The sequence below is a fragment of the Psammomys obesus genome, unplaced genomic scaffold (genome assembly GCF_907164565.1).
Source record: "Psammomys obesus unplaced genomic scaffold, mPsaObe1.curated_primary_1811, whole genome shotgun sequence".
NCBI lineage: Eukaryota > Metazoa > Chordata > Mammalia > Rodentia > Muridae > Psammomys > Psammomys obesus.
The window spans coordinates 542701-555660 of NW_026596433.1; the positions used below are offsets into that span (position 1 = coordinate 542701).

At 35.2% G+C, this 12960-nt stretch overlaps 1 protein-coding gene across 1 annotated transcript in view; it reads left to right on the forward strand.

Moving 5' to 3' along the window:
* Positions 1-12960, forward strand: part of Tll1 (tolloid like 1) — a 125889-nt gene that overhangs the window by 32365 nt on the left and 80564 nt on the right. Inside the window, exon 9 of the mRNA XM_055597887.1 lies at positions 2871-2986. Within this exon, the coding sequence (XP_055453862.1) occupies positions 2871-2986 (116 nt within the window). The remainder of the gene's footprint in view (positions 1-2870; positions 2987-12960) is intronic.

A 12960-nucleotide genomic window follows, 5' to 3' on the forward strand; every position in this document is an offset into this window, starting at 1 on the left:
ATATATATATATATATATATATATATATATATATATATATATATATAATGAAACACATTCAGTTCCCCAATTGTTATTTAACATCTAAACACACACAACCTTTTTAGCAGCACATGGTGTAATGGGAACAGACTCTTCTAAGTCTCCTTGCAACATCAAGTATCAAGGACCCAGGTCGTGCAGTAGCTGTGCTAAATTTTGTGTTTCTGACCTTGAGAGTTTTCTCTTTTCTCTGGGATGATTCCCTTTATTGGCTTGGCTCACCAGAATAGGCATAGCTCACTCCTCTCCTTCTTTAGATTTACTTTGTTGTGCAAACTTAGTGTCTGTTTTGCTGCTGCTGATAAATATTTATCTCATCTCAGGCTGTTTTTATAGCTCTGTTTTATGTTTTACAGAGTAATTTTCCCTCCTTATTTAACACAAGATATGCGGAGTCATTTATAATTTATTGAGTATTCGATGAGATGAGAGTTCACATGCTAAGAATTTTGCCTTGGATCCAGGGACTGTCTCAGTTTTGAGTGCAGTATCCTTCATTGGAAGGCACTGTGGTTTTAGACTTTAAATTTAAATTGAATGAAAGTTGTAACAGTTCCAGTCAGGAGGAAATTATTTTTTTTTAATATTTATTTATTTATTTTAATTTATTACAATTTATTTCACTTTGTATCCCAGCTGTGGCCCTCTACTTTAACCCTACTTAACGTCATTCTCCCTCCTTCTTCTCCTCCCATGCCCCTCCCCAGTCTTTCTCTCCTTCTGGAATTCTGACCCTAGCCTATCATGTCTCATCAGCCCTGGCTTCATTGTCTTCCTCTGTGGCTTGATAAGGCTCTCCCCCATCAGGAGAAGGTGATCAAAGAACCAGCCACTGCATTCATGTCAGAGACAGTCCCTGTTCCCCTTACTAGGAACCCACTTGGAGACTGAGCTTCCATAGGCTACATTGTGCAGGGCTTCTAGGTTATCTCCATGCATGTTCCTTGGTTGGAGTATCAGTCTCAGAAAAGACCCCAGGCCCAGATATTTTGGTTCTGTTTTCCTCCTTGTGGAGTTCCTGTTCACTCCAGGTTTTTCTGTCTCTTCCTCCTTTCATAAGATTTCCTGCACTCTACCCAAAGTTTGTCTATGAGTCTTAGTATCTGCTTCAATACCCTGCTGGGTAGACTCTTTTAGAGGCCCTCTGTGTTAACTCCTGTTCTGTTCTCTGTTTTCTCCCTTTTTTGATGTCCATCCTGCTTGCCTTTCTGAATGAAGATTGATCATCTTACCCAGGGTCCTCCTTATTGCTTAGCTTCTTTAGGTGTACAGATTTTTAGTATGTTTATCCTATATTTTATGTCTAATATCCACTTGTACTTGAGTATATACCATGTGTGTCTGTGTCTGGGATACCTCACTCAAGATGACCTTTACTAGTTCCCACCATTTGCCTGCAATTTTCATGATTTCTTTGTTTTAAATTGCTGAGTAGTATTCCATTGTCTAAATGTACCACAATTTCTGTATCCATTCCTCAGTTGAGGAACATTGTGAGAATGTAAACATGTACAACCATTTTGGAAATCAATGTGGTGCTTTCTCAGAAAATTAAGAATAGTGCTACCTCAAGATCCAGTTATACTACTCTTAAGCAAATATCCAAATTATGCTCAAGTATACAACAAGGACATTTGCTCAACCATGTTCATAGCAGCTTTATTCATAATAGCCAGAATCAGGAGGAAGTTCTTAAAGATTGAAATCCACTCAGGTCCACAAAGAGCATAGCAAGACCCTTGCAGAAGTTACTAGAGAAAACTAATAAAATTGTGTCCATGAGCCCACGACAAGCCTTGCAACCATGTGCAATTTGCAATTTCAGGCTACTGATACCTATTTCCAAAGAATAATACAAGCTTAGAGAGAAAAAACTATACAATCACTATTCTAGAAATTTCTACTCATGAGTGTAGAAAATAAAACAGAAATAATGTGTATAGAACAGTCTCGAAAATAGGTGTTTGCCATTATGGTTTTTAAAAGACTAACTTATTTTTATTTTATGTGTATGAGTGTTTTGCCTACATTGGTATCTGTGCATGTGAGTGCCTGGTACTCACAAAGGCAAAAGTTACCTGAACTGGAGTTTGGAGGGTTGTCAGCTTCAGTGTGGGTGCTGAGGACTAAACCTAGATCCTCTTCAAGAGTAATAAGTATTCTTAAGCACTGAGCCATTGCTCCTGCCTCTTCATGATGTTCTCTCTTTTTTAAATTTGATTGCTTATTTTAAATCATTGTATATTATATTTTGATATTACCTTTATTGTATATTTATTAGTTATCATTTATGATTTTTTAATATTAAAAGTTTTTCTACTACCTTGTTAAATATAACTTCCATTCACATTGATTATATTAATGGGTTGGAAAGAAAAGTTTATCATGGTTCCACGAATCCAGGCTAGGTCTTCCTTTGCCTGAATGAATATGGTGTCCTTGAAATTGCTTGCTTTAAGAATGAGTGAGAAAAGTTCCCATGAAGACAACTTTACATATGCTAAATTATTTATCACCTATCATCTTGTTTTATGGCTATCTTTAGTGACACCAGGAAGCATACTGAAGTTCTCTAGGAAAGACATAAAAAGAAATACATTTAGAAAGGTACCCAGACTCTGGAATAAACATGATACCTGAAGCCCCAAGTCGCACAAGGCTACAGTGCTGGGATATGGAGTTAGAGGTTAGCACTAGCTACAAAGAGAAAATAAGAAAGAGAAAAAAAATAAAGATATAAAAGCACATGTTACTATCTAATACTTAATTTGTTATGTTCATGCCAATCATAATGATCAGTCAATAATTTCCTGCCTTTTTCCCTTCAGCATGTGGAGAAACCCTACAAGAATCCAGTGGCAACCTTTCCTCCCCAGGATTCCCAAACGGCTACCCTTCTTATACACACTGCATCTGGAGAGTGTCTGTGACCCCAGGAGAAAAGGTAGTTAACACCCAGGAGTTCTCCTTCAGTCTCCTCTGAGTAAAACATTTCACAGGTTTTAACTATACTTTGTTAATTGTTTAGTAACCATTTTTGTTACTTATTATTATTTTGCTATGCTGGATGTTGAACCCAGAGCCTCAAACATGCTAGCCAAACAAACACCTTACCAATGAGCTACAGCGAATTGGTGCTTTTTATTTTGAGGTGGGGTCTTTGGAAATTGTCCCACCTGTCTTTAAATTCACTCTGTAGTCCAGGCTAGCCTCTAATTTGGAGTCTGTTTGCCCCAACCTGTTAAACAGCTGAAATTACAACTGGGATTTGCATTATCAATCCTGTGTTTTATTTTTGTTTCTTTCTTCAAATATTTAAGTAAAATGGAAATGGCTCAAATTCAGAGTTTTTGAAAACCTTAATTTAAAACATTTGAATGCTTTAGAATGGTTGATATAATATGAATCATATAACCAGACACAATGAAATTGACTTGAAAACTACCAGAAAGACAATTAAATTTCTATATTTAAAAATGTTTAAAATATAAAAGGTCAAGTTAGCCAAGAAGAACTTATGAGGAAAATGAGAAACTATTTGAAACTACAGTCTAATAAAACTTCTGAATAAAAAGCCCATAAAATGCAGCTAAAGCAGTAATTATCAGGAAATTAAGAGACTTAAATATTCGCAATAGGAAATAGAATGGTCATGATACAATCAGCTCATAATCATAGAAAAATATAGAAAAAATAACATGGAATTAAATAAAAGTTACTTAGAGAAGCAAAGAAAAAATATAAAAGAGTAAAGTCAAAATAAAATGGCAGAAAGGCTGAACAAAGTTCCAAATACTAAGATATTTTTTTTTTCAAAAAGAAAATGGAGGGAAGGAGATCATGAAAGACTGATAATGGATAGAAACAACTGTCTAATATTTCTTTTTAATTTTTTTATTTTTAATAACTACAATTTATTCATTTTGTATGCCAGCTGAAGCTTCCTTCCCCATCCCCTCCCAACACCACCCTCCCACCCTCTTCTTCTCCTATGCCCCTCCCCCAGCTGATATTTCTTAAAGGGGAATAAATGCATGATTTAGACATGAGATGAACATAAATATGTATTTTGAACATTATGGCCTCACTTAAATTGTGTAATCATGGTTATTTTAAATACATTTTTATTTATTTTAAATATATTCTTTTATTATTTTAAATACATTCTTATATTTTAATAAGAAACCTCAGGTTCAAATGGCCTTCATCCGTGAGAACCTCCCAATAGTTATTTTCAGTGGACAGATAAAGGAAATATCCTATCTGGATGGGAAGAAAACCTTGACATTGATATTAATATAGACAGTGAAGAAAGGAATTTATATTCCTCCAAATCACATGAGACCAGAGGAATAAAAACCCACGATAGTTACCAAACCAAATTTAGATGCCTCTATGTGTATGTTTGTGTATTAGTATGAATATATAAACTCTTGACATACAACCCATTAGATGTATATTTTGCCCCCCACAACAATTGTATTAATGATTGTAAAACAATAGTAAACCCGAAAAAAGAAGGCAGGGGAGATACTTTCTAACTGGCATTATAAAATCCATTATTATTAAGGAAATTTAAAAATAACTTTTTCAGATAAAAATAAAAAACAAAAGAAACCTATAATTTCCTTCCATTTCTATGTATTAACATTGATCTTGGGAAATCATAGCCTGCACATTAAGCCAAACGAATAAAAAAAATAACATATAAAATTGAAAAGAAAGCTTCGTGTTCTTCATTATCTTAATTTCATTAGGTCATTGCCTTAGAAATAGGTAAGAAATGGAATTGATGAACATGTATCCTGTATTTTGTGTTAAAAAGAAACTTCATGCCTGTAATTGTCATAGTAATGGCTAAATATATTAATATTAACAAATATAAATTGATGGTAATCTTTAGTTTCTACAATTTATTGTTGAATTTGACTCCTTAATTCAAATGGAATGACTTGAATACACACTTCAGTCATTTTGAACACATATTTTTTTAGTATAAACAATGGAGACTGTAATGTCTCTCAGGTTTACTTCCTCTTATTCCAATCAGGTAGTAATATCATATTTTGGTTATTTTTATTGTCAAATTATTTTCTCATTATTTTTTAACCTAAATTTTTAACATCATTTACCTTTTACTTATAAAATATACTTTTGGCATTCTTTTCTTATTTCTTTCTCTTTCATTCTTCATTAGACAAAATAGTTTAGGGCTAGTGTGACCTTGGCTAGGACCCGTATTTATAAAGAATAATCTGTCTTTTAAAAATATACCCCGTCCAATGATGCATGCTAAAATTTTGTTTCATTAGCTTTTAAATGGTATAGCTAACATTCTCTGTTGTTCACTTTAGTCTATCTAACAGTGCAGCTATGCCACTGCTCATCGTCATTTTGTAATTTTCTTAATTGAACTTTAAATTTTTATATTTTTGATTTCTTCAAGTGAGGTAATATATTTTTATTTTGTGTGTGTACATATGTCATCTTATTGTATATATTCATAGACTATCACGTGCTTGGGATATCATATCTCTGTGATATGTTTATCTAGTTTTACTATGTAAGGGATTTCTATCTCTAGTCTGGGCTCAATTTAAAACTCTGAAGCCAGACATAATGGTGCATGCTTTTAGCCCTAACACTTGGGGGCAGAGATCAACTTGATCTACAGAGTGAGTTCTGGGATAACAAGCTCTATATAAAGAGAACCAATCTGAAAAACTAAGTAATTGAATAAATGAATAGATATATGAATAAATATCTTAAACCCTCTTTTCTGATACTCCTACAAGTTTTTTGAATATTTGCTGGTATACACACATCCTGCCTTATGTATTTAGTCATTCTGTAATTTCAGAGTGGTGACTTTTTCCTTACCTATAATTCTAATTACTGTTCTACTTACTGTGATTTTTGATATTATAGCTTACTGCATGTGTAGGTGTTCTTCAAATTTGTTTGTTCATTCTTGTTCCTTTTTATATATGAATCATAGGTTTTCCCACATAGCTTTAAGAATTACAGACCCATAATCTGTCCTTTGATTCCTTCATTCTATAGATTTTTTTTCTTTACAAGACTAGATTTAAACAATACATACTCTCTTTTCCAGCTTTGACTCTTCCGTATAGTTAACTCGGACTATTCCCATTGGCTATATTCTATTTTTCACTTTTTTCAGACATGTTCTTTTTTCCTCATATCAAAGAATAATTCAAAAGTATCAGGCAAGAATTAAAGCAGGACTCCAGAGATGTTCAAATAAAAATGTTATTAATATGTAACTAAATTTAAAAACAGAAGAGCTTGCTATGCAACTAAAAATGAACAGAACGATAGATTATTTTTCAGGATAAAGCACTGTAGAGTTACAGGTGTTCAATTTTCTGCAAATTCATGTAAAAATGTAATCTAAACCTGTTTCCAAAGGATTTGAGTTTGTTAATCAGACGAAGTTTTTTTTTTCCTTAAGATTATTTAAGATGTAAAATATTGGCATAAGCAAGCTGATACTGGCCAAAGTGTTAATGGGGCTGAGTACATTGAATCTGAATACAGTAGACAAACATGAGAACCTTCCAGAGTCTAGAGATTATGACATTGTCAAAAGAGCCTCTTGTAGCAATGGACTAACAAAAAGGCCCAAGTTATGTCACGTGGCACTGGGTACTTCTGATACATTTCTGTTATAAAAAAAAAAAAACATGCTATTTAAAATAATACTTTTTCAACAAATAATCCAGAAATAATTTATAAAGGTGTATAAACACGATAGAATTTTCTATCATGTCATATGTCAAAAAAAGGTATCAAGCACTTGAATTAGAAAATTAATAAAAGATTAAGTATTTATTTGCATATGTCTTAAAATATAAATTCAAGTATAATTAAAATATACACTTATAACCCAGATGCTCAAGAGGATGTTGGTGTTATTCATACATCAAATCTCTTAAAAAAAAAAAAAAACTCTCAGTAAAAATGAGCCTCACGGAAGCGAACTACTGAGGCACCAGAAACCCTTCCAGTTGCAAGGGCAGCTGTCTATTCAGTTACCATGAAGTCACTGGCTGGCACTCTCTCAAGGAGATGCCCTCTGAACCCACAGCGATGTCTCGCATTTTATCTCTCAAACCTTTATGGATAGAACAGTTTTATATTATCAAGTGATTGACAGGGTTCAAATTCTAGGGAGAAGAAACTGAAGTAATCTCTAGGGAGACATTTGGCAACTTGTACTACATTCTAAAAGATATACCTGCAATTTCAGCAATAACATATCTTGGAACATTCATCTGGGTGCATTCTGATAATAAAAACTTGGGAATAAGATAAGACAAGAAAACACAAAGTTGAGGGGAAAAAAAGGTTTGCAAAATGGTATGAAAATGAAATCACAAGTTATGCATCACATACCTAAATGGTTTAACTTTTAAATTGTGTGCAGCAGAGACAAAATTATAGGTGGATGGGTAGCTCTCTATGAGGAACTTATAAATTGATCTTATTTTGTCTTTTTTATTTTCTACATTACAAGTGCATTATTTTTATATGGAAAACATTCATTTCAAAATAAAGTCATAAATAGGAAGATGTGTGAATATACTTAACATTATGGGATTGTACACTTGAAGTGGGTAAGATAGCAAGTTGGGCTTCAAGGGCATTCTCTCACAATCACAACCAAAGGCCTTCAGTTAACAACTGTGTGTTCTAAGGCTCCAGTCTCCCAGGTAAAGACATTACCATTCAGTTCAAGCTTACTCTTGGCATTTTAACAGTTAAGCATGCACAGCTCAGAATTTAGCTGTGGTGGCCACACAGAAGCATATGGTATCGATCTGTCTGTCACTGCAATTGATTGACCTTTGAACAAGGGCAGATTGTTTATGTCTCAAATAGAGTTAAAATAGTCTCCCAATTTTTTCTGAGTTACCCATTTAAAACCTATCACTCAAGTATTCTCTTTTTTTGCAAACACTTATTTTTAATCATCTGTATATGTTGTGTACATCACAATGATTCACAACCCAGCATTTATATTGCCAAAGGTATCATGTACAGTGAGCATTTTGTGTTTGTGTGTGTGTATATATATATATATATATATATATATATATATATTCATTAATTTCTTATCCTACTCAAATAATTGTATACACTGATATGTAATATAAATATTTGCTGTCAATAAACTTACAATCCTGTAGCCCAGTATTATCACTCTAAAATTTGGAAAACATCAGAAGAAAATCAAAATGCAACTTAATGTGGCTATATAGTAGCACTCAGATCTCACTGGATGTCTAAAGATGACTGAATCTATGGTGCTTTTCACAAAGACTGGAAGAGTTTCAAGGCATGGGACTGGGCAAGAGAAATCCAGGCACACCTTTGTATTCTTTGAGGAATAGGTGCTAACGACTAGGCACTTTTTTCAAGGCACAAAAGCTACTAATAACCAGTAGGTGTTTAGTTAGGGATAAATATATTTGAAATCATAAATGTAATTCAGCAAAAGGCCTCAGAGACCTTGTGTATTGAACACCCGTGAAGTGAAGGTAGCCAGACTTCACTAAAATGTATATGGTCACAGAGCACAGGAAACACTGGAGTAGCATTAAAGTAAAAACCAGAGGGCATTAAATTTTGATGCTACTGTGTCATCAAGAAAACAGAAAGTAGCATGTTTCCATGTAATAGCTTGAAATGGAAGGTGGCATGTTTAGAGACTTCACAGCATGTAGAAGTTGTCAATCAGATAGAGAAAGAAACAGAGTGATGATGAAAAAGACATGTAGAGACTAGTTAATACCAGGCAATGTCAGATCAAAATCTAAAACCCACATAGTATTATACATTTTAAGTAGAAGAATTCTTTTAAAAACCTAATCCCCACTCTTTCCCCCAGTCTGCCATGTAATTGACCTCCAAGGGAAGTTTGACTACTTGAGGTCACCTAAACCATAAGGCAGAACTTCAGTGAAGGTCCCAAGGTCTCTCATCTATTCTTAGGTTCTTTTACATCCCTCACTGTAATTGGTTGGTTTTCTTATGAAACTTTAAAATTAATGTCTTTTTTAAAAAAAATTTTGACAGCATATTTGGTTTATGACAAATGAACTGATGATTTCCTTTATATTTTATTTTTTAAATTGAGAATAGATGCTTCTAGAATACAATACATCCTGTCCACGGTTTCTCCTTAGTCCACTCCTCCTAACCCACCATCACCTCCTCTCTACTTCGGATCCAATCCCCTTCTGTCTCCTTTCAGGCCTCCAAGAGACAACCAAACAGGATAAAACAAAATACATTAAGACAAGGCAAAAGCAGTAACACAGAGGTTGAACAAGGCCACCCAGCAGGAGGGAAAGAGTCTCAATAGCAGACAAAGGAGTTAAAGACACACCAACTCCCACAGTTAGGAGTCCCACAAAAACACCAACCTAACAGCCATAACATGTACTCACAGGGCCTGGGGCAGATCCCTACAGGCCCCATGCTTGCCACTTCAGTCTCTGCAAGTCCAGTGGGCACCGCTTAGTGTATTCAGTCTGCCATGTTCTCTTGGTGTCCTCCATCCCCTCTGACATAGCCGTTCTTCCCTGTATTTTCTTCCTGATCTCCAAGAGAAGAAACCTGATGGAGGCTACCAATTTAGACTCTCTCTCTCTCTCTCTCTCTCTCTCTCTCTCTCTCTCTCGCTCTGTCTCTGCATCATGTCTGGCTGTGGGTCCCTGCATCTGTTCCCATCTGCTGCTGGAGGAAGCCTTTCTGATGATGACTGAAAAAGGCACTGATTTATGAGCATAGCAGAATATCATTAAGAAGTATTTCATTGTTGTTGTATTGTTGTTTTGGTAGTCCAGCTTCTTTCTATGACTGTCTTCAAAGCTTATGTTATTAATGATGCTTGCATATTCACAGTGACAATGATATACATATGAATATTTCACAGTGCTTTAGGGTTTCTTAGTTGTTTTTCCTTCACAACATCCAATTAAAGCCTTGCAATTATGGTAATGCAAGTTTGATCTGATGACATCCTATTCAAAAGACTTTTTTCAACATCTGAATGTTTGTGTAAACTAAAAATTTGAGAAGCTAGTGCTAGACTTTGAACCTAGATCCCCTGAAGTACTATGAAGAATAGCTTCTAATTACAGAAGAAGATAGAATATTTTCCTTTTTAGTATAAATCAGGTTTTGATCTGAATATAGCCTTAAGAGTTAATAGCTTCTCCTATTACAAATGACATGCAATTGATAGCTTTACCTTTAACCTTTATAGGTTTGCCATATATATTCATTTCTGACCTAAACTGTATTGTCAATGCAACATTTACATAAACACACACAAACACACATAAAAGACAATACAGTAGAGAATGCTTACAATTATTTATTTATTTATTTATGAAAATAAGTTGCAGAAAGAATTTGTCTATAGAATACAGTTTATTCACTTTATCTGTGATTTCTGAACTTCATTACTAAGGAAAACCCTGTAGCCAACACAGTGCATTATATTTCCCTAGGTTTCCTATGGACAGAGTCCAATAATCTATTGCATCCTGTTGCTAATATCTTTCTCCAAAAAGCCATTTATTAACATAAATCTAATGGACCAGGTATATATGTTCTCTCAACTTATCTTTCAAAGATGCAAATACTATTGTGATTGGCCTTTGAACAGTGCTGTGGGATACTGTAAGTTGTCCGTATTGCCTCCATTCCGCTGATGCTCATTCATTGTTGCTCAGAGAACTTGCAGATTTCCAGACCCTGGAACAGCTGATCTGCCTTTCTTCAAGATTCTTCACTCTGCAGCACTGTCAAACAGAATCTTTAATGAGCAATCTCAGCTGCAATTGTATCACTTTAGCTTTGCAACTCCAACTCCTCACAGACCAGGAAACCTGAGAACTTCCCCTGGCTTTCTCTCTCTACTCTGGGTTCCGAAGGAGCTGTGATTAATTTCAAATTGATGCTTATTACCACCAGGAGTGAAACAGTTATTCTGATGCAACACTCGGTTATCATTCTTTGATAGATGCAATATGTTTACATAAACTAGTATAATACAAAACAAATCAGTGTTTACCAAGTGCTTTTAATTTGTATTTCAACTAGGGATTCTCCTAGCAGCAATATTCAAAGGCACGGATTCTACTTCCATAGTCACAGCCCTAAGATTTGATTTTAGAAAACCTATCTTTATTACATTTTCTACTTCTGAAGGATTCTGTGTTTCATATTAGTGTCAGGCCGGTTTTGTTCCTCCACAGTGCTTGGAGCTTAAACTAGAAGATTAAAAACAAGATAGGGAACTCTTCTGTTCAGAATTATCCCATCCAGCTCTGTGGGAGGCAGGGGGAGGGGGGGAAGCAGGGTGTTCTAAGATTTCATGTATTAACTGTTTGCGGTCCAGCCACATTATTTTTAGTTTGGGGTCAAAGTTGATTATAAATGTATTTCCAATCTATTTGATTTCTTTTCCTCATCTAGGAAGGACTTGAAACTATTTGCACACTATTATAAAATTTCCTCTTAAGTTTAAGGGAGGCCACACAGAAGCCTCAGTTATGTTCTTTATGGCTTCATTTGGCTTCTGCTATTCTGCTCCGCCAGAGGAGTTTTCACATGATAATGAGGATCTGATGTCCCTTAGGCTGCTGCTGGTAGAAAACAAACAAAACGACTGGGCACAGGTGTTACCTCTCCTACTTTAGTAGGCACAAATGAAACATGAATTAAGGTGAAAAATCCAGAAATTATTTTTTAGCTGTATCCGAAGAATAGGCTAAAGTTGTGTTGCTATAGAAAATGTTTTGAGAAGTTGCTATAAATAATTCAGAAATAAGATCTTCTTGTAATCAAATATGAAAGGAGACTGAGACAGAAAGAAAAGAGTGATCAGGACTTTGCCCTTGGATACTGGAAAATTTTGAAAAAATTGTGAAACAACAGGAAACAACCTAGGAACCTGCCACAGAGGGCATCTGAAAGCCTCTGCCCTGCAGACTATCAAAGCAGATATTGAGACTGATGGCCAACTGTCGGGCAGAGTGAATGGAATTTTATGTAAGAAGTGGGAAATAGCAAGAGCTGGAGAAGACAGGAACTCCACAAGTAGAGCAACAGAACAAGAAAATTTGAACACAGGGAACTTCCCAGAGACTCATACTCCAACCAAGGACTATTCATGGAGATAACCTAGAACCCCTGCACAGATGTAGCCCATGGCAGTTCAGTGTCCAAGTGGGTTACATAGTAATGGGAAGAGGGACTGCTTCTGACATAATCTGATTGACCTGCTCTTTGATCACCTCCCCCTGAGGGGGCAGCAGCCTTACCAGGCCACAGAAGATGACAATGCAGCCATTTCTGATGAGAACGTGTGGGCTCAGGATGAGCTTTACTATAATTAATGCTTCTTTTTTTTTTTTTTTGTATTTGTATGTCTATGATGTGCATAAGTGTGTGTACTTGTGTTCACACATATGTGGGAATGTGTATGTGTATACATATATGTACACAGCATGTGGAAGGCAGAGGCTAATGTTGGGTGTCTTCCTTAATTGTTCTCCATCTTATATATTGAAGTAAAGGCTCTCACTTCAAAGCAGACCTTACCTGTTTGATTAATCTAGCTAACAAGCTTGGATCAAATGTTCCTGGTCCTTTCATCCCCGGAATCCCTAAGATGACAAGTAGGCTGCCATGCCTTCTTAGTATTTAAATTAGTACTGGGAGCCAAACTAGTCCTCATGTTTTTGCTGCAAGTCCTTTATTTAATGTGTGATCCACTAGCTCGGTGATCTTCTTCCTTTTTTTTCTCCCATAAGATATCAGTTTTTATTACCTTTGTGTATACAGAAGTAGGATTTTTAGATACAATGGTGTTTAAAT